Source organism: Bos indicus x Bos taurus, chromosome 1 (genome assembly GCF_003369695.1).
Source record: "Bos indicus x Bos taurus breed Angus x Brahman F1 hybrid chromosome 1, Bos_hybrid_MaternalHap_v2.0, whole genome shotgun sequence".
In the NCBI taxonomy this organism is placed as follows: domain Eukaryota; kingdom Metazoa; phylum Chordata; class Mammalia; order Artiodactyla; family Bovidae; genus Bos; species Bos indicus x Bos taurus.
The window spans coordinates 132,550,153-132,572,460 of NC_040076.1; the positions used below are offsets into that span (position 1 = coordinate 132,550,153).

At 36.8% G+C, this 22,308-nt stretch overlaps 1 protein-coding gene across 3 annotated transcripts in view; it reads right to left on the reverse strand.

The window, feature by feature from the left end:
• Positions 1–22,308, reverse strand: part of PPP2R3A (protein phosphatase 2 regulatory subunit B''alpha) — a 234,044-nt gene that overhangs the window by 5,818 nt on the left and 205,918 nt on the right. For all 3 annotated transcript variants that reach the window (XM_027545443.1, XM_027545444.1, XM_027545445.1), the window contains one exon: positions 20,810–20,916. In XM_027545443.1, the coding sequence (XP_027401244.1) occupies positions 20,810–20,916 (107 nt within the window). The remainder of the gene's footprint in view (positions 1–20,809; positions 20,917–22,308) is intronic.

Sequence of the window (22,308 nt, forward strand, 5' to 3'; positions counted from 1 at the left end):
TGCAAGCCTGTCTCTATTACTGGTTTACCCTGTTTATTTTTCATAATTATATAATTAAATGTGTCATGCCCACTCAAATGTGAAATGTCCATTTTGTAACGCACTAATTTCCTTGGGTTATAGTATAGTGACTGACACTAGCTGCTTAAAATGTGCTGCTGAATGAAAAATAATGTCTTAGTGCTCTTTCAAAATAATGAGGAATGCTGGAGTCAGTAAAATGGTGAGGGTACAGAAGTCATCTTGAAGTCACCAAAGTCTGTCTTTATCTTGCTCTCCAGGAATTCCTGAGGGAGAAAGAATGTTTACTGATTGTCTTCTAAATGACCACTTCCAGGCTTGCTTGCAGGTCACTGGAATGCCTCTGGGCTCAAATGAAATTATTTTATGATGTATTCCCTGTTCATTTAATTGGCCACTTTAAACTGAGTAGAGGGGTCAGAGGATTAAAGAACTCATAGGGTTCACAAACAGTTCACAAAGAAACCTTAGGTATCAAATTGAGCACAGATTCTTTAATTGAGTAGTAACAGTATTGTTAGCATAAGGGAAAATAATGGTTCATGTATTTTTTTTTAAACTTTATTTTGTATTGGGGTGCAGCTGATTATTGATGCTTTTGAATTGTGTTGGAGAAGACTTTTGAGTCCCTTGGACTGCAAGGAGATCAGATCAGTCCTAAAGGAAATCAGTCCTGAATATCCATTGGAAGAACTGATGCTGAAACTGAAACTCCAATAATTTAGCCACCTGATGCGAAGAACTGACTCATTTGAAAAGCCCTGATGCTGGGAAAGATGGAAGGTGGGAGGAGAAGGGGATGACAGAGGATAAGATGGTTGGATGGCATCACTGACTCGATGGACATGAGTTTGAGTAAGCTCCAGGAGTTGGTGATGGACAGGGAAGCCTGGCATGCTGCAGCCCATGGGGTCACAAAGAGTCGCACACAACAGAGCAACTGAACTGATAGCCGATTACCAATGTTGTGACAGTTTCAGGTGAACACAGAAGGAACTCAGCTATACATATATGTGTATCTATTCTCTCCCCAAACCCCCTCATCCATGATGCCACATAACATTGAGCAGAGTTCTGTGTACAATAGGTCTTTGTTGGTTATACATTTTAAACATTGTGGTGTTTACAGGTTCATGTATCTTTGCTAGCAATATGGTAGCTTTTAGAAACCTGTGTCCCTAAGTTTCCCCTTTTAGAAACTGTGTCCCTAAGTTTCCCATTTCAGATGAGCAATTTCTGGGCAAATGTATTAAGGCTAGTTCTGCAGATTCCTGGGATGGAAGTATAATAGCTAGAATGAACAGAAATAATGACTGGCACATGTGTGGTCTGACAAAGGATTTGTAGGCAGTTTTAGGATGTCTGCGAGTTATGGTTTGATTCCAGTTTGGGGATTCTGACTTTACAGGGGCAAAGGGATAGAATATTCAATTCAGGGCTTGTCAGGAAATCTAAGATACATGGTAGCTATAAGCACAGAATAAAATGTTAACTAGTCCTCTTAGTTTGAAGTCTATATTGCTGTAGAAATAGGAGTAGATGAATTTTACCCTTATACTTTTAAGAACAGATATCCTAAGATATCCCTGGTGGCTCAGACAGTAAAGTGTCTGCCTGCAGTGTGGGAGACCTGGGTTTGATCCCTGGGTTGGGAAGATCCCCTGGAGAAGGAAATGGCAACCCACTCCAGTATTCTTGCCTGGAGAATCCCATGGATGGAGGAGCCGGATAGATTATAGTCCACGGGGTCGCAAAGAGTTGGACACGACTGAGCGACTTCACTCACTCATCCTAAGCCATTTACATAAAATGAATTATCGGAAATACTTTAGAAGTTGGATATTTGGTTCAAAGAATTTCCTTATTGACCCATTCAATCACTTCAAATTTGGTAAAGTTTCCTAATACGTACCATTTACTTTTCTATCTTAGAAAGTTGATCCTATTTATTTTTTGATGGCTAAGGATCTCTTGCAGTTCCAGGTCATGAGCCATCAGTAATTCTTATTTTGGCTGTAGATATAAAAATTTTGGATTAAATATATTCTAATTTTGAACTTGAAGGAAGGGACAGAGTTTATTTTTATTACCAGCCACAATGCCTGGCATAAATTACCAGTGCATATCTACTGAAATAAAATTTATTTAATTTTAAACTTCTCTGGTCTTCTGACTAACCTACAGTGTCGTACTTTCCAGTACTAATTGAACTAAATGTACATCTCATAAATAGTAATTCAATATATGTTTATATTTAACATAAAGGAGAAACTCACCTTTAAAAACATCCAGTGGGAAATAATTCTAAATTATCTAAATGTCCGAAGGTAGGGAATATGGATGTGTTATTGCTTGAGAGAGTACTCTGAAGCATTAAAAGTCATGTTTTTGAACACACTAGTAACATTAAGCATCAAAAAGAAATACACCAAAGTATACATAATGGTTATCTCTGGATGACTGAACTGAGGATGATTTTAATCTTTTTATATTTTTCAATTTTTCTTCAGCAAAGCCTGTCTTTCTCTACTAATCAGATAAAGACTCAGAAAATTGTGTTTAATCTAGGTTAATCAAATGTAAAGCTGTTGGTGAAATACCAGAATATCCTGTAAGAATGTATTTTTAGGATAATGTGAAAGACTCTTAACTAAAAATCTGAAGTAATCAAGTTTTTGTCAGATAGGTAGAGAAGTTTGTTTCTAATTATTACAGGTCCCAGTTTCTCAAGATAGCAACATGGAGGACCCTTTAGCCTACTTTTCACAATTCTTGTGGCGTTTTAAACTTTATTGCAAAAACCATAAGAAAGTTAATTATAAATTAATTGGGTGTCATATAACTTGTTATCTTCATGTATGTGACATGTTTAGTTGGCCAGAGGTATGTAACTGTTACCTGTTTCTGGCTTCCCCTATGACCTTGGCTGAATTTATACAAATGCTGTTGTATGCTGTTATCACACTGTGTGCTAGATGGGGTAATTCACAGTGTTTGCAAATTCATACCTAAGGAGACCCTTGGCCCTCCATCACCAAACTAAAATATGGAGTCATACTGCATTTCTCATTGTTTCATTACTAGGTTGCTTACTGAAGGTATTACCCAAGCAACAGCCTTGAGTCAGGGGGTACAGGCACTTGGCCCAGAGGTGGCCTGTTATGTGAAATGGTAAAGTAGAGAATTTCAAGTTGTTTCTGGAAGGTCAAGTTGTCTAGGCTTCTGCAGTTATCCTTGTAGTGAAGGTGGCTGCCAGATTAGTGCTACCTTCTGTGCCACTCAGTAAACATTTGCTGAGGCTCTCCTACTTCCCAAAGAGTTTGCCCAGTGCTGGGGCTACAGGATGAATGAAACAGGTGCTCTGCCTTAAAGGAGCCTGTGTTCCAGTGGAAACACAAGCAGGTCCACTTCCCCCAGCATTTATATGCTAGATACTGTTAGATACTGTTCAGTTCAGTTCAGTTCAGTTCATTCGCTCAGTTGTGTCCGACTCTTTGCGACCCCATGAATCGCAGCACGCCAGGCCTCCCTGTCCATCACCAACTCCCGGAGTTCACCCAAACTCATGTCCATCGAGTCAGTGATCCCATCTAGCCATTTCATCCTCTGTCGTCCCCTTCTCCTCCTGCCCCCAATCCCTCCCAGCATCAGTCTTTTCCAATGAGTCAACTCTTGGCATGAGGTGGCCAAAGTACTGGAGTTTCAGCTTCAAGCCTCATTCCCTCCAAAGAAATCCCAGGGCTGATCTCCTTCAGAATGGACTGGTTGGATCTCCTTGCAGTCCAAGGGACTCTCAAGAGTCTTCTCCAACACCACAGTTCAAAAGCATCAATTCTTTGGTGCTCAGCCTTCTTCACAGTCCAACACTCACATCCATACATGACCACAGGAAAAACCATAGCCTTGACTAGACGGACCTTTGTTGGCAAAGTAATGTCTCTGCTTTTCAATATGCTATCTAGGTTGGTCATAACTTTCCTTCCAAGGAGTAAGCGTCTTTTAATTTCATGGCTGCAGTCACCATCTGCAGTAATTTTGGAGCCCAAAAAAATAAAGTCTGACACAGTTTCCACTGTTTCCCCATCTATTTGCCATGAAGTGATGGGACCGGATGCCATGATCTTGGTTTTCTGAATGTTGAGCTTTAAGCCAACTTTTTCTCTCTCCACTTTCACTTTCATCAAGAGGCTTTTTAGTTCCTCTTCACTTTCTGCCATAAGGGTGTTGTCATCTGCACGTCTGAGGTTATTGATATTTCTCCTGGCAATCTTGATTCCAGCTTGTGTTTCTTCCAGTCCAGCGTTTCTCATGATGTACTCTGCATAGAAGTTAAATAAGCAGGGTGATAATATACAGCTTTGATGTACTCCTTTTCCTATTTGGAACCACTCTGTTGTTCCATGTCCAGTTCTAACTGTTGCTTCCTGACCTGTATGCAGGTCAGGTGGTCTGGTATTCCCATCTCTTTCAGAATTTTCCACAGTTTATTGTGAAATCTCTAATTCTCATGCAACAAATGTTTACTGTGTGTCAACTGTGCCATGTTCTGGGAATGAAGGGGAAAGAGGCAGCCAGTGGAACACTCATGTACTGCTGCTGCTGCTAAGTCGCTTTAGTCGTGTCCGACTCTATGCGACTCCATAGTCGGCAGCCCACTAGGCTCCTCCATCCCTGGGATTGTCCAGGCGAGAACACTGGAGTGGGTTGCCACTTCCTTCTCCATGCTAATGTACTACCTGACTAAATTCTAGTTCAGAGAGGTTAGGTAATGTGGCCACGATCACAGAGGTAATAATAATTGTTATCGTTTAGTCGCTCAGTCGTGTTGGACTCTTTTGAACCTCATGGACTGTAGCCTGCCAGGCTCCTATATCCATGGGATTTTCCAGGCAAGAATACTGGAGTGGTTGCCATTTCCTTCTCCAGGGGATCTTCCCCACCCAGGGACGGAACCCATGTCTCCTGCACTGCAGACATTCTTTACTGTGGAGCCACTGGTGAAACCATGGTACTAATAAGAGCCATTGTTTATTGATTACACGTTTCCCCAGTGGTTAAGAATCTGCCTGCAATGCTGGAGACTTTCAGGAGATGTCGATTTGATCCTTGGGAGTAGAAGATCCCTTGGAGAAGAAAATGGTGATCGACTCCATATTCTTACCTGAGAAATCCCATAGACAGAGGAGCCTGGTGAGCTACTGTCCATGGGGTTGCAAACAAGAGGGACATAACTGAGAGACTAAACAACAACAACAACAAAATTGATTACATGGGCACTGTGCCTGAGAACATAATATATTATGTATGTTGTCTTCTCTAAAACAGTCTGGTGTGGCAGGTGGTATCCTCATTGTATAGCGAATGCTGAGGCTTAGATGACTAGTAAGTGACAGGGAGGATTTGAACTTAACTAAATTTGTCTAACTCCAAATTCTGTGGTTTTAAGCATGATGTTATATTGTATAATATCTCTTCCTCTTCAGGGAGTAGTAGTAATAGCTACTCTTTGTCACATATTTATATCAGTACTATGTGGCAGGTGTTTATAGAGTTATATTCTCTTTGATTCTTACAATCACCTTGGAAGGTAGTTGAAACTGAGCTGCAAGGAGTCAGATAACCTGCCCAGCTGGTGAGTAAGAAGACAGAATCAGATCTGTGTGGCTCTTTCCATGGTACTGCCGTTCTTCCTCCCTTTCTAATAGTTGATTCTGGTAATTTCTGTTTGACAAACTCACCCTGACTTATTTGTAATTCCTTTTGAGATGAAGCCCAACATACCCTTGGAATTCTGGATCTGGCCTTGCTTTTGAACTGTGTCAGTCAGTTATTAACAACTGTAAACAGGCCTTTCGTTTCTTGTGGTGACATTCCAGTGCTTGCTCTACAGGCTGCGGCTGTTAAGGCTTCCCCTCTCTCCCTGAGACCTCATCACCCACATGGGCTCTGTGCAGGCCTTATCTCCCATAACATGAGAAGAGGGGTGTCCAGCAGAAGCCTCTCATATGCACCGGTTGAATTTCACTACAGCTGGTCTCTGCATCTCCTCTCGTGACCCCTCCTCACCTGTATTTCTGTCTGCATCCCTTTTTCTCCTCTGTCTCCCCTCCACACACACACTGGGACCTTCTTTGAGCACTACCACAGCTCAAAAATTTTTTTACTTGACACATAATAATTCTCTTTAGCTGCCATCATTTTCTTGTCTCTTTAGACTAATAAACTTCTAAGTGTTTAGATCTGCTATCTCTTTTCTCCTTCCTCTAAAGCAGGTTACAAAACAGTATGTTATATCAAATTCCATTTTTGTAAAAAATTACTTATCTATTAATATTTGCAAAGAAGTATCTAGAAGCATACTCCTAAATGATGTCAGGCTATCTCTGGGTGGTCGATTTTAGGTGAAGATTTTTATCTTTATTTCTACTCTTCTGTAGTTAATACATATTACCTACGTAAGCATATAAAGGAGAAAAATAACTTTTCCTATTTATTAAAATAGTACATGTTCATTATACAAACATTATAAATTACAGAACAGAATAAAAAGCCAAATTACTTGCAATTCTACAGCTCAGAGTTAATCACTTAATATTTTGGAGTCTTACTATTTAGCTCATGTATATATAGATATACATTTGTAATACTGGGATTATATCACAATTTTGTAAACTTGATTTTTCCGTGTTATGTTTTTGTGCAACACGTAGTTTAGATGTCTGCATAATATGACACAGATATTAATACCATGACTTACTTAACTATTCTATTATTGTACATTTGTGTTGTTTTGAATTTTTTAATTTTACAATTTAGTTAGAAGAGTTCTATCTAAACTTCTGATTATTTACAGTAGATGCCCAGGATTGGGAGTTAAAGGGTATGAATTCAGGCTTCTGCAGCATATTGTCAAATTAATTTCCAGGGAGGTTGGGCCACTTTGTTTCTACCAGCAGTATCTGTTAACTACAGTGTGTTGCTTCTGTGAGAGAGCAGTAGAGACACTTTAATTGCATCTGTCTGTTTCTCCTGCTAAGGCAGGGATCCTGCGTTCATCAATATCCAATAATGCTTAGTGTATAGAAGGAATGCAAACATTTATTGAATTAATATTGTCTTTTAAAAAATTCCTGCCAGTTAATCTCAACTTTTTTTCGGTGCTTGCTTTTTACAAAAATTTTCAGTTTAGTTTACATATCACAGAATTCACTCATCTTAAGTGGAACTCACTGCAGTGTTCTTGCCTGGAGAATCCCACAGACAGAGAAGCCTGGCAGGCTACAGTCCATGGGGTCGCAAAAAGTTGGACATGACTGAAGTGACTGAGGACACACAGTAAATTTTTACAATTGTGCAATCATTACCACAATTTAAATTTAGAACACTTTCATCTCTCCATCTGCCCCTCCTCTCCCTGTGCTTGTTTGTATTCATTTTCTACTTTTTCCTGGAACCTAGGCAGCCACTGATCTGTTTCATGGCTCTATAATTTTGCCTTTTCTAGAAATTTCATATAATGGAATTACGTAGTCTTTGGTGTCTGGCTTCTTTCATGTAAAATGATATTTTTTTGGATTCATCTGTGTTGCTGCATGTATTAATAGTTCTTTTGTTTATTGAGGTATAACTGACAGAATAAATTGCTTATATTTAAAGTGTACGATTAGTAAGTTCTGACTTTTGTTTACATCTATAAAACATCATATCGAGATCATGAAAATATCCCTCCCTCCCATGAAAGTTTCCTCCTGCCCCTTTGTAATTACTTTTGCCTTACCAAGGTAACCACTGATTTGCTGTCATTATAGATTAGAATGCATTTTCTAGAATTTTCCATAAATGGAATCATACAAGATTGGAATATATTTTTGTCTAGCTTCTTCCACTTCACTTACAATTCATCCATGTTGTGTTAGTCAATAGTTCATTCTATTGCTGAAGAGCATTCCATTATATGGATATACTGTATTTTGGTTATTAATCTACCAGTTTAGTGGATATCTGGATTATTTTCACTTTGGGGCTACTATGAATAGTGCGGCTATAAACATTCATGTACAAGTCTTTGGGTGAACATTTTTCTTGGGTAGATTCCTAGGAGTGGAATTGCTGATTCATATGACAAATGTTTGTTCAACTTTTTAAGAAACTGCCAAACATTTCCAAAGAGGCTACATAATTTTACATACACATCAATCCAATATATGAGGGTTCCAGCTTCTTCACAGCATTGCCAACTGGTGGTTTTAGTTGTTCTAGTGGCTGTGTATGTATCTCATTGTGGTTTTAATTTACATTTTCCTAATGACTAGTGATATAGAGCATCTTTTCATGTATCTATTTGCTGTTGGAACCTCTAATGTAGTTATTGTTTAACCAAATTTTTGTCCATTTAAAAAATTAGGTTGCCTTTTTTATTAGTGAGTTGTAAGTTCTTTATATATTCTGGATGGAGTCCTTAACAGGATGTTTTGGAAATATTTCCCCCCAATGTGTCTTTTTCATTTTCTTAGTGGTGTCTTTAAAGAGCAATACTTTTTAATTTTGAAAGAAGTCCAATGTATCAATATTTTATTGCTCTTGCATAACTCAGGGTCACAAAGATTTTCTCCTGTGTTTTATTCTAAAAACTTTAGGATTTCAACTCTTATATTTATTGAGATTATTATTATTATTTTGGCTGCACTGTGCAGCTCGAAGGATCTCAGTAGACAACCAGGGAATTTGAGATACTTATAAAAATAAGTATACAAAAGTATATGGTGTGAGATATGGATTGAGGTTTTTTTTTTTTTTTTTGCAGAAGGACGTCCAATTATTTCAGGTTCATTTCTGAAAAGACTACCCTTTCTCCTTTGGTTGAAAATTAATTGGTCGTATGTATGAGCATCTATTTCCAGAGTGTTTCATTGGTTGTGCATACTTACCAATTCTGGGACTTCCCTCATGGCTTAGATGGTAAAGAAACTGCCTGCAATGCAGGAGGAGATCCAGGTTTGATCCCTGGGTTGGGAAGATCCCCTGGAGAAGGGAATGGCTATAGACTCCAGTATTCTTGCCTGGAGAATTCCACAGAGGAGCCTGGTGGGCTACAGTCCGTGGAGGTCACAAAGAATTGAATGTGACTGAGTGACTAACACACACATACTTATCAATTCTACAGTGCCTTGATGGTTGCTTGCTTTCTATTAAGTTTTGAAATCAGGTAGCCTAAGTTCTTCAAATTCGTTCTTTTAAAAAAGTGTTTGCTAGTGCACTGGGACGACCCAGAGGGATGGTATGGGGAGGGAGGAGGGAGGAGGGTTCAGGATGGGGAACACATGTATACCTGTGGCGGATTCATTTTGATATTTGGCAAAACTAATACAATTATGTAAAGTTTAAAAATAAAATTAAAAAAAAAAATAAAATAAAGCTAAAAAAAAAAAGTGTTTGGCTATTCTAGGTATTTTGCATTTCCATATAAATTTTAGGATCAGTTTGCCAGTTTTAACGAAAGCCTGTAGGGATTTTGATAAGGAGTGGGTTAAATCTTTAGATCAATTTGGGGAGAACTGACATTTTAAAAATACTGAGCTTTCTATTATTATTTGAATCTTCCTTAATTTTTCTCAACACTATTTTGCAGTTTTCAGTGTGCAAGTGTGTTCTTTTGTTGTATTTGTGTGTTCTTTTGTTACATTTATTATACGTATATAAAAGTGTGTTCTTTTGTTATATTTATTCCTAAGTATTTTTCTTTTTGATGCTGTTGTGAATAATTATTTTTATTTGTATTTCTCTATTTGATTGTTCATTACTAGTACATGGAAATACAACTGACTTTTATATTCTGATTTTGTATTCTCAAGAAAAATGAAAGTGTTAGTTGCTCAGCCATGTCCGACTCTTTGTGACCTCATGGACTGTAGCCCACCAGGCTCCTCTGTCCTTGGAATTCTCCAGGCAAGAATACTGGGATTGGTTGCCATTCCCTTCTCCAGGGGATCTTCCCGACCCAGGGATCGAACCCATGTCTCCCACATTTCAGGCAAATTCTTTACCATCTGAGCCACCAGGGAAGCTGAGACCTTGCTAATGAATTTATTAGTTCTGGTAGCTTTTATGCAGATTTCTTCATATTTTCTACTTAAAGTATATATAACCTAGGGATAGATTACTTCTTTCTTTGCAGTCTGAATACTTTTAATGTTTTTTTTTTTTCCTTGTCTTAATGCACAGGATAGGACTCTCATTACAATGTTGATTAGAAATGGGGAGGAACAGAAGCCTGTTTTCCTTGCTCTGGATCTTAATGGGAAGGCATTCAGTTTTTCGCCATAAGTATAATGTAAATAATGTAATTATAGATGTCTTCTATCAGGTTAAGAAAGTTCCTTTCTATCCTTACTTGGATAAGAGATATTTTGAATGGATGTTGGATTTTGTCAAATGGCTTTTTTTGTGTCTATGGAAATGATCATGTGCTTTTTGTCCTGTGTTGTATTAATATGGTTTATTATATTAGTAGATTTTCAGATGTTAAGATGGCCTTCCATTCCTGGGGTAAACCTACTTATAGTGTATAATCTTTTTTATATGTTGCTGGATTTGATACTTTTAATATTTTGTAAAAAGTTTTATATTGATTTCATAAGGGATATTGGTATCTTTGTCTGGCTTTGGTATCAGGGTAATACCAGCTTTCTAAAATTAGTTTTGAAGTGTCCCCTCCTATTATTTTCTGAAAATATTAATGAAAGATTGGTATTATTTTTTTCCTTTAAATGTATGAACCATTTGGACCTAGACTTTTCTTTTGGGGAGAACTTAATAACTTATTTAGTGTCTTGATATGGCCTATCCTGATTTTCCATTTCTTCTTGAGCTGTTTTCTTTTTTTAATAGATATAATTAAATTTATTTGAGTTGATTTTGGTAATTTGAGTTTTTAGATGATTTTGTCCCATGTCATCTAAGATGTGAAACTTACTGAGATTAAGCAGTTCATAATACTCCTTTATAAGTATATCTATAGTGATGTATCCTCCTTTATCCTGATTTTAATTTATTCCTTTCTCTCTTTATCTAAAGCTTTCTATTTTAAAATATTTTTAAAGAACCAACTTTTGATTTCATAAATTCTTTCATAGTATTTTCCTATTTTCTATTTCATGGATTTCTACTCTGATCTTTATTATATCCTTCTTCCTACTTATTTTGGGTCTGATTGGTTCTTACTTGTTAGCTTAAGATGGAAGCTTATCTTACTGATGTTAGAACTTTCTGGGTCATAAATATTCCTTTAAGCACTGCTTTAATTGCACCCCACACATGGATTTTCGTATCATCTTTTATTTTCATTTGTTTCAGGACAACATCAAATTTCCCTGCAGTATCTCCTTTGACCCATGTGTCTTTAGAAATGTGTTATTTAATCTCTAAACATTTTGGGGTTCCTAGATTTCCTTCTGTTATTAATCTGTAATTTTATCCTATTATGATCAGACAACATACTTTATTTGAATTTATTGAATCTTTTTTTTTCACCTAACATATGGTCTTTCCTGAAGAAGTTCCATGTGCATTTGAGAAAAATGTATATTTTGCTACTGTTTTGTAGAGTACATATGCTGGTTAGATCAAATACACTGTGTTGTTCAAGTCTTCTGTGTCTTTAGTGATTGTCTCTACTAGCATCAACTACTGTAAAAGAAGTGTTGAAATCTTAAACTATTAATTGTTGAATTGTTTGACAATTTTTGTTTTATGTATTTTGAGGCTGTTGTTAGGTAAAAATAGCATTTAAAATAGTTATATCTGGCTACTACATTTTACCTTCTGGTGAAGTGGGAATTTTCATTGTTATTTCCTGGTGAAATTTCTATCTTTTGATGTTTTAGAATTGGTTAATAGTCATGTTCTTAACTATTGATTTTGAAGATTCCAATAATGAAAGAACATTATTGATGATTCAACCCTATGCCTTTTGATTGTGATATAGAATTTGTCACTTTTAAAATATACTCAAATCTATAATTCCCTTATAAATTTCTCCCATCATTTTTTTGCATTTAAAGTATTTATTTACATGCAGGTATTAGCTTAATATGTACTTTTTTCAGTCTGCAGAGAGTCAACATTTTACTGACTAGACTTCTTGACACAGTGTCATATACTACATTGGTTTGCATAAGTCTTCAGTTTTGGCATGGATCCTATACGGAGTTTAATTACTATAGCTTTGGATTATGCATCCCCTGTGCCCTACCATACCTTTGATTCTTTTCAGAACTCACTTTAGTTCTTTTGTATTTATTGTTCAATATGAGTTTCAGAATTAGTTGATCAAGTTCTATAACATATTTGGGGGGATTATATACAATTTTAACATGGAGAATGATCTTTGTAATTTTTAGTGAAATTTTATATTTTTGTCATATATATTTTCAAGTAACTTTTTTTGTTGCTATCACAAATAGGATTTTCTCCCTATTATATTTTTAGCTAGTTATTTCTGGGGTATGGGATTAATACCCTTTACCCATTAAGGAGGTGTTCTTTTTAAGTTTGCTTAGTTTCATTTTCTCCAAATTAGAAAATATATTTTATCACATGCCTTCAAAGAATCAGTCTATATTTTCTTTTCTTTTCTTTCTCCTTTAATCTGTTAATGACAGATTTTGTAAAGTTGAACCACTTGCACTTTTGGGATAAAATCAACTTACTTATGATGTATTCTTTTGATGTATTCTTTTATACATGTTGGTAGATTTGACAAGTTAATCTGTATTTCAGTTTTAATATCTGTAAAACAGGGATAAAGCATCTACAAGATACGAGTTTTGCGATTAAAATGAATTAAAATATTTAGAATAGTGCTTGGCACAGTATGCTTTCTGGTTGTGTATGTATAAATTAATAGATTTATTTTTTGTTTGAAATACAGTTGTTTAACTTCTTTTCACGTACTTTATTTGGGTCTATTTTGTCATCCTTTTTCATGCATATTGAGATGACAGCCTAATTTATTTCTTTCTACAGATTACAACTTTTCCCGTGTTTATATCCTACATATCTTAATAAATATAATGCTTTTATTGCCTGGTTCTAAAAAAAACCCTGTAATTGGTTTTTTGATCTTCTCTGTAGCTTAACAGTTATTTTAAGATATATTTAATTTTTCAAAATGTTTTTTTTAACTTTCCAGATATGTGTGTTTTTGTTGTTGTTGCTAATTTCATAAGTAACAAATACGGCCTATATGTTAGTAGTTTTTAAAAATGTGATATTCTTCATGCCTTAATAAGTAGGCACTGTATTGTGATGGCTCCGTATTTGTCGGGTATCAAATCTATTTTTGAGTACCCCTATGAATGTTTACTAGTTCTATATTATGAATTTTTTGTCCTATTTGATTTGTTGGGTTTTATATGACTATGGGATTGTCAAGTTTTCTTTTGTATTTCTATCAGATTTGCTTTTTGTATTGCTTAAAGTTGGTGACTTGTTTTCATGGCCAACTGCTGAAATATTGATGTTTCTTTTAAAGCTTTCAATTCTACTTGTCTCATAAACATTACTGTACCTGATTTCCTCTTATTTACTGTTTATTTGACTGTTGCCTCTGCGTTAGGTATGAATCTAAAGAATAGTGTACAGTTGGATTTTTAATCCCTTCTGAGTTTTGTGATTCATACTATATCTGGACTTATTTTGTCTATTTATTTTGTACTGTCTTTGTCTTTTTGTCTCCTTTATACTGTAGTGAACATCTGCTATTCCTTTACCAGCATGCGTTTCCCCTTTTTTGACCGTCATGTTCAAATTTCCCAAATTTTCCTTGAGAAAACTTGTGGTTTGGATGAACTTGAACTTCTGTCCAAGCTAATTTCTAGGTCTGACTCCTTCTAGAGCTGGTTCAGGGACTAGACCCAAAATAAGCCAATTACAGCCAAACAAGTCCTGGGCTTTTGTAGAATCTGGTGGGAAAGGGACTTGCTCTTTTATTTGAATGTAAAGCTATCATTTTGCCACCACATACTAAAAATTTGCTGAAGAGTGAAAGAATGAAAGAAAAGCATTACCTAAGAGATTAAAGAGAGACAATCTAAGTCTCTGAAGTCAGTACTAGCTCCGGACTTTTCAGTTCTTTAAGCCCACAATTTCTTTTTTGCTAAGGCTTTGCTTTCCCTTTATGCCAATGTGAGTTAAAGTCACTTCTTAGCAAAAGAATACTGGTTAAACACACTTGTCTTTTAGTAGACTGAGTTTTCTATATACAGATTTTCCAGTTAAACAGTCTACTGTCTTTTTCTGAAAATGATTAGAAAGTTTTCCATTTAATATTTACTTTTAGTGATTTTCCTTAAAAAATTTAAGACATTTTAACTCTATAGTTATCATTATAAAAATATAAATTTATCAGTGTCTGTATTCTCCACTTTAATAAAGATTCACCCTGACCTTTTACTATCTGTTAATGGTATCTATAAAAATTCTAAGGATGCTATGCTATGCTAAGTCACTTTAGTCGTGTCCGACTCTGTGCGACCCCATAGACGGCAGCTCACCAGGCTCCCCCGTCCCTGGGGTTCTCCAGGCAAGAACACTGGAGTGGGTTGTCATTTCCTTCTCCAATGCATGAAAGTGAAAAGTGAAAGTGAAGTCGCTCGGTCGTGTCCGACTCTTAGCGACCCAATGGATTGCAGCCTAACAGGTTCCTCCGTCCATGGGATTTTCCAAGCAAGAGTACTGGAGTGGGGTGCCATTGCCTTCTCCGAATTCTAAGGATAAATTTTGCTAATTTTGTTGTTGCTTATATCCCACTATTCCTCTAGGATATATTTACCTTGTTGCTGAAGAAAACCCTTTAATATTTCTTTCAAAGTTTGTCTGTGGGTGGTAAACATTTTTGCATCTCTTGATGTCTAAAAATGTCTTCATCTATCCTTTGCATTTAAATAGGAACAGAATTCAAGGTTCAAAGTTGTTTTTAAATAAATGCTGTTTCTTTTTGTGTTTATATTATGGGCATTTTTTTTTTTCTCTCTAGTAGCTTTCCAGTTCTATCTTTTTATGTACTGAGATTTCACTCTAGTACAGGAATTGGGAAACTGCAATCTGTGGTCCAAATCTGTCTCACCACCTGTTTTGGTATAATAGCCCATGAATTGTTTTACCTTTTTAAATTTCAAAAAAAAAAAAAAATCAAAGAATACTTCATGACGTTAAAATGATCTGAACTTAGTATCTTAGTGTCTGTTAAAGATTTTATTGGAACACAGCCACATTCATTTGCTTACATATTAGGGCTACTTTCCCAACACAGTGGCAGAGCCAAGTAATTGTGACAGAGATTGCAAAGCCTAAAATATTTATTACCTGGCCAGAAAAAATTATCTGACTTCTGTTTCTGTTTATATTTTTGTTTGTTTTAATAGCTAAAATTCTGGGAATTATCTGGCTATTATTTCTACTGGTTTCTACAGGAATTTCTTACTCCTGTATTACAATCAATATTATAGATAAAAATTTTTTCAGATGTGTCCATTCTGTTACCACATCACCCAATGATTGTGTTTTCTTTCATTTAAAATTTTATCTGTCTAAAAATAGACAGACTTCTCTGGTGGTCTAGTAGTTGAGACTCTGAGCTTCCACTGCAGGGGGCATGAGTTTGATCCCTGGCTGGGGAACTAAGATCCTGCATGCCACACAGTAGAGCCAATAAAAGCAAATAGTAAATATACCCATCTTGATGTCTAGTTCTGATTGCTGTAATGAGTCCAGGGTTAAAAGTTCTTTCATTTGCTGAGTATTTTGTTGGTTGATATTTGTCTCCTTTACCGTGTACTGTTGGCCCTGCACTGGCTGCTCAGGAGAGAGCAGTGTGGACCTGCTGGCACTTTAAATGAGAACAGGGGGACGGATGGTCCATGCATGTCTGAGGTTATTGATACTTCTGGCAATCTTGATTCCAGCTTGTGCTTCAGCCTGGGATTTTGCATGATTTACTCTGCATATAAGTTAAATAAACAGGGTGACAATATACAGCCTTGACGTGCTTTTCAGATGTGTCCAGGAGAAATATCAATAACCTCAGATATGCAGATGACACCACTCTTATGGCAGAAAGCCAAGAGGAACTAAAGAGTCTCTTGATGAAAGTAAAAGAGGAGAGTGAAAAAATTGGCTTAAAACTCAACATTCAAAAAATGAAGATCATGGCATCCGGTCCCATCACTTCATGGCAAATAGATGGATGGAGAAACAATGGAGACAGTGACAGACTTTATTTTCTTGGGCTCAAAAATTACTGCAGATGGTGACTGCAGCCATGAAATTAAAAGACGCTTGCTTCTTGGAAGAAAAGCTATAACCAACCTAGACAGCATATTGAAAAGCAGAGACATTACTTTGCCAACAAAGGTGTGTACAGTCAAAGCTATGATTTTTCCAGTGGTCATGTATGGATGTGAGAGTTGGACCATAAAGAAAGCTGAGCACCAAAGAATTGATGCTTTTGAACTGTGGTGTTGGAGAAGACTCTTGAGAGTCTCTTGGACTGCAAGGAGATCCAACCAGTCCATTCTGAAGGAGATCAGCCTTGGGATTTCTTTGGAAGGAATGATGCTAAAGCTGAAACTCCAATACTTTGGCCACCTGATGAGAAGACTCACTGGAAAAGACCCTGATGCTGGGAAAGATTGAAGGCAGGAGGAGAAGGGGACAATAGAGGATGAGATGGTTGGATGGCATCACCAACTCAATGGACATGAGTTTGAGCAAGCTCTGGGAGTTGGTGATGGACAGGGAAGCCTTGCATGCTGCAGTCCCTGGGGTTGAAAAGGGTTGGACACGACTGAGTGGCTGAACTGAATGGGGCCATGCTGCTCCAAGATTCCATTTTTACTGCTTTTGTCTTTCCTTTAAGAGTAGGATGGGATGTATAGGGTTCAACCTACCTGGATTGAACCTCCCTTTTGCTCTTGTTTTCAGTCATATTAAGGTATGGATCATCTTTAAGTACTACTCCCTTATCTGTGGCGATTATCTTTCTCATCTTCTGGCAGAGAACCTAAGCTCTGGCTCCCTCTTCAATCTGATTCCATCTGCTGTCCTGTTAGTCCACTGAAAGCTTCACTTCTTACTTCAGGTGATACTCTGTATTTCTTATTTTTATATGGCATGAGAGACTGAAAACTACAGGATGCTTTGTTTACCACCTTGAAATGAGAAGCTACTCTCTATTATTGTAATACTTTTGGGAAGTCTACTGAAGTTTTGTTTGTGGCCTAATACATATTTTGTAAATAGTCTCTGGACAATACACCACAAAAATATTTTCAGGGAATAATTTCCTATGGATGCAACTAACAGGTTTCAAGTTCTCCTTTTCTTTCCTTTTGGAGTTTCTGCTCCAAAAATTTGATGTTATCAGGACAGCTTTTTGGGGGTGGTTGTTTTTTTTTTTTAAGTCTATTTGGCTGCTATGGGTCTTAGTTGCAGCACGTGGGATCTGTAGTTGCAGGATCTTTTTTATTTTCAGTTGTGGCACAGTGGGTCTTAGTTGCAGCATGCAGGATCTAGTTCCCAGACCAGGAATTGAACCCAGGCCCCTGGCACTGGGATTGTGGAGTGTTAACCACTGGACCACCAGGGAGGTCATTGTTTAGTCTTTTTAAATTCAGCTTTTGTTACCATTCTATAATGGAATTGTTTTATTTTTATAAGTGAGTTTGTTTCACTTACATTCACTGATCAAAAAGTATTTATTTTAGTTCTGTCATCTTTATGCTGCATGGTGTGTGTTTTTCTTTTTTGTGCACACATGTTTTCTGATTGAATTAGAATATTTAGAGATTGGCTTTGGTTTTTCAAGTGTTTACTTTAATTAATAGTCTTAAACCTCAACTTGACTTACTAGCTTTACAGGGGAGCCACTGAGGACCTGCTAACGAAACTTACACACGTTTCTTCCTCCACTCTACATCCCACTTTGAGTTATATTATTTTTTCCAGAATGCTATGTTCTGACCCTATCCTTTATGTTTAAATGGACTGAACACTCATTGTTATTTCTTTTCCACCATGGTCGCTCCATTTCTGGGATCCTTATTTTGGCTCATCTCTGTTTTATGATTATGCCCTTTTTAAACAAGAGCTCATGGGTGCTTTATTCCTTTCAGTTTTTAGAAAATTCCCATTTGTGTTCTCATGCTTGAATGTCATCTTGGGTTAGTATAAAACTTTAGGGTATAGAATTTCTTTCTCTGAGGGAGAGATAAATATTGCTTCATGATCTTTTCCGGTATTCATTTTTCCTGTGGCAGTCTGTGAGGCAAGGTTGATATTTTTTCCCCTCTTACCTGGTGACGTACATTTTTAAAAAGCTGAAAAAGTCCCCCAAATAATCTTTGAATTCTGTTAACTTCACCACACATTTGTGGGGCCAATCATTAACATACGGTGTGACTTCTGACCTTTCAGACTCAGGTCTTCTTTTATTTCAAAAAAACTTTTTATTATCTTTGAATTTTTTTTCTACTTCATTTGTTCTATTGTCTAGTATGTATAAGTTAGATCCCTTTTGTTTTCCTTACATATACCTAATTTTCTTTCTGATAACTTTATTTTGTTCTTTTCTGTTTCACTAGATCTTTTAAGGCCTTTTTTCATATTCCTATTTTTTTCTTGATGGTCAATAATTATACACCCACAAAATGAATTTTTAATGGTTAAATGGGATTGAACTGTGTATATGTATGATAATTTTATTAATCTTATTACCTAGATTGTCTTTAGGTTTCACTATTATAAACATCTGCACATGTTCTTGACAGAAGTGATATTGCTTCATAAGATCAGTACTTACCCCAGTTCCTAACTAATGAAGCTCACTGACAAAGAATTAAGTCATGCCTGTGAATAGAGCTGCTCCTTTGGGTTTTGATGATGTTGTCATCTCCTGGTCCTTTTAGGCCTACGGGTGATATGGCTCCCCAACATTGCTAATTCTGGGTATCTGTGTCATTTCATATTGGCTTCTCCAAAATCCTCCTATGTATTTGTAAGTTTGCTATCTGTTTGCTGTGTGTGTGTGTGTGTTTGTGTGTGCTCAGTTGTGTCACACTCTTTGCGACCCCATGGATTGTAGCCTGCCAGGCTCCACTGTTCATGTAAGTTTCCAGGCAAGAACACTGGAGCGGGTTGCCATTTCCTACTCCAGGAGATCTTCCCAGCCCAGGAATCTAACCCGCATCTCTTGTGTCTCCTGTACTGGCAGGAAGATTCTTTACCACTGTGCCACCTGGGAAGCCCTATCTGTTAGCTACACCCTAGAAATTTATCCCACAGATGTATAAAATGACATATATAAAAGATTATTCACTGTAACCTTATATCTCTTAATATTTCACTATTTTCACTATAATGTCTGTGAAGAGAGGAATATAAGATAATGGTGTAACTATACAGTGGAATATTATGCAGTTATAAAAAACTTAGCACATTCACTGAATATATTTATGGAATAATCTCCAATTTATTGATTTGTTTTTCTTCCAATCTTCAGTTCTTCTTTTACTAATTTTTTCATACACTCAGGGATCCCCAGATATTTATGCTGCCTCATTTATACCTCAATGATCATAAAATACAAGTATTTAGTTCACCATGCTGTTCTTCCAAGCTTTGTTGTTACTGTTTTTAGATTTATTGAAGTTTGATACAAAAAACTGGACACACTTAGTGAATATATCTTGATGATTTTGGAATATGCATATATCTGTCATATCATCACTACAGCCAAGGCACTAAATATATCCATTACTTCCAGACATTTCCTTGTGTTCTTTTTTTTTTCTTTTGTAGGAACACTTAACATAAGATCTATCTTCTTAATATATTTTAAACCACACAATACCATATTTTAACTATAGATACTGTGTTGTACAGCAGGTTTCCAGAACTTATCTTATGTAACAGAAACTGTATAAAAAGTGTGGAAAAAGTGGAGAACCAAATAGTATGCTACCATATGTGTAAGAGAAAAAAAGAAAAAAATGTATATGTGCATTTGCTTTTATACACATATGTATAACGAGAGAGTGTGAGAATGGGAGGGAACAGGATGGAGCATCCTTGGAAAGGCACATGAAGTGATAACAGTGGTTGTTTCTGGGGAGAACTGAGTAGCAGGAAACTTACTATTCTTTAATTTGAATATTAAGTGAGTATACTGCCTATTCAAAAAAGTATTACATTAATAAATGAGGATTGATTGAGAGCCTTACAGAAACAGTGACTATAAAGGAACTGCTAAAGAAATCACTAGAAGGTGAAAACAGCCAACAAAGTACAGTTACTAAATGTTCTAAGTAGTAAAAGTCTTGGATAATTTAATTTCTTACCATGGTCCCTTAGTAGAAGTTAACTTCTTCAGAGTTGAATGCACAAAACCATGTCTGATAAAGGTTTGTTTTGATGATCATAATGGTCTTTATTATTTAAAAGAGCTTCAGTTCTCCTGTGTTTATAGGGCTTACTAACATCCCTAACAGAGCAGTATGACTGCACAGTGATCTCCATTTTCAGTAAAAGGTACAACTTCTTTAAAGGAAATGGCACATGAGAAGACTTTTCATAAAATCAGTGAAGGGAAGAGAATACTGCCGGAGGAATATTCACTCAACTAAAATTGGGTTAAAATCACTCATTTTTATGATATGACAAAAATCTTGATTTTTTTAAAGGTGATCCTAATGTGGTTACCCCTGTTAAAAAAGACACAGGGAAACTTACTCACCCTTCCTGGAACTGTGCTTGGGCAGACTCCTCTGCTACAAGGGTCTCATACTCTTCAGCAGCAAACCTGTCCCAGTCGGAGGGCTCAGGACTGTCATTCTCAACATCCTGATTGGGAAGGGGATGGCCACAGGAAACAGAATCAAAAACAAAAATTGGAGATAGGTCATCACAAATTTTTACATCCTGAAAAAACCTATGTGAAAAATGTTTTATTTGACCCCATGGACTATACAGCTCATGGAATTCTCCAGGCAAGAATACTGGAATGGGTAGCCTTTCTCTTCTCCATGGGATCTTCCCAACCCAGAGATTGAACCCAGGTCTCCCACATTGCAGGTGGATTCTTTACCAGCTGAGCCACCAGGGAAGTCCAAGAATACTGGAGTGGGTAGCCTATCTCTTCTCCAGTGGATCTTCCCAACCCAGGAATTGAATTGGGGTTTCCTGCATTACAGGCTAATTCTTTACCAACTGAGCTATCAGGGAAGCTCTAAACATTAAAGAGGTACTAAAGTCACACTCCTAAACTGAATCTACACCTTGAATCACAAAATTATTAAGTACTCTTCATTAGCTGGACTGTTTGGGTCTAGATTCTTCAGCCTTATAATCAGAGACTTTTCTCTAGCCCCTTCTCCTCTCGCACTTGGCAAAGCAGCGATCTGGAGTGACCTGTGGTTTGCATATGCCCGCCTGAAATGTGGCTTCCCTGGTGGCTCACATGGTAATGAATCTGCCTGCAATGCAGGCGACCTGGGTTCGACCTCTGGGTTGGGAAAATCCTCTGGAGAAAGAAATGGCAACCTATTCTAGTATTCTTTTTTTTTTTTTCAATTTATTTTTTAATTGAAGGATAATTGCTTTACAGAATTTTGTTGTTTTCTGTCAAACCTCAACTTGAATCAGCCATATACCGGTCCACTATTCTTGCCTGGAGAATTCCATGGACAGAGGCTACAGTCCATGGGGTCACAAAGAGTCAGACACAACTGAGCGGCTTAAACTTAACCTGAAATATACCATCCCTTCCTCCAGTGAATTTTTATTGCTTCCTTCACAGCCAGCTTGGATACCCTGCCATCTGAGTTACCTTCTTAGAAGCAGCCCTTCTCCCCTAGTCATTTCCTTCACTGTACTATGTGGGCTGGGCTGCCACCTTTTGTTCTCCTGTCTTTGTCATCTCTATACACCCGTTCTTTTTATACACTGAGTCATCTCTATATAACCCCCAGTGTCTCTTCAACACAGTACCTGGATTTACTGAGCACTTACTAATAGCATCCTTTGAAGATCACAATGTTGATAATTACTACCTCTCAGAAAAAAGAGGAAAATTTAAAGTAAAATTTGTAATACAAATAAAAAAACGAAGGGGGAAGAAAGTATATATTTTCTTTTTCTTCTACAATACAGACTGCATCTTAGATTCTGTGTTCTAGGTAAAATCATGTTTTTCCATAATGAAATTGGGTTAACAATGCCCTAGGATGTAAAGTT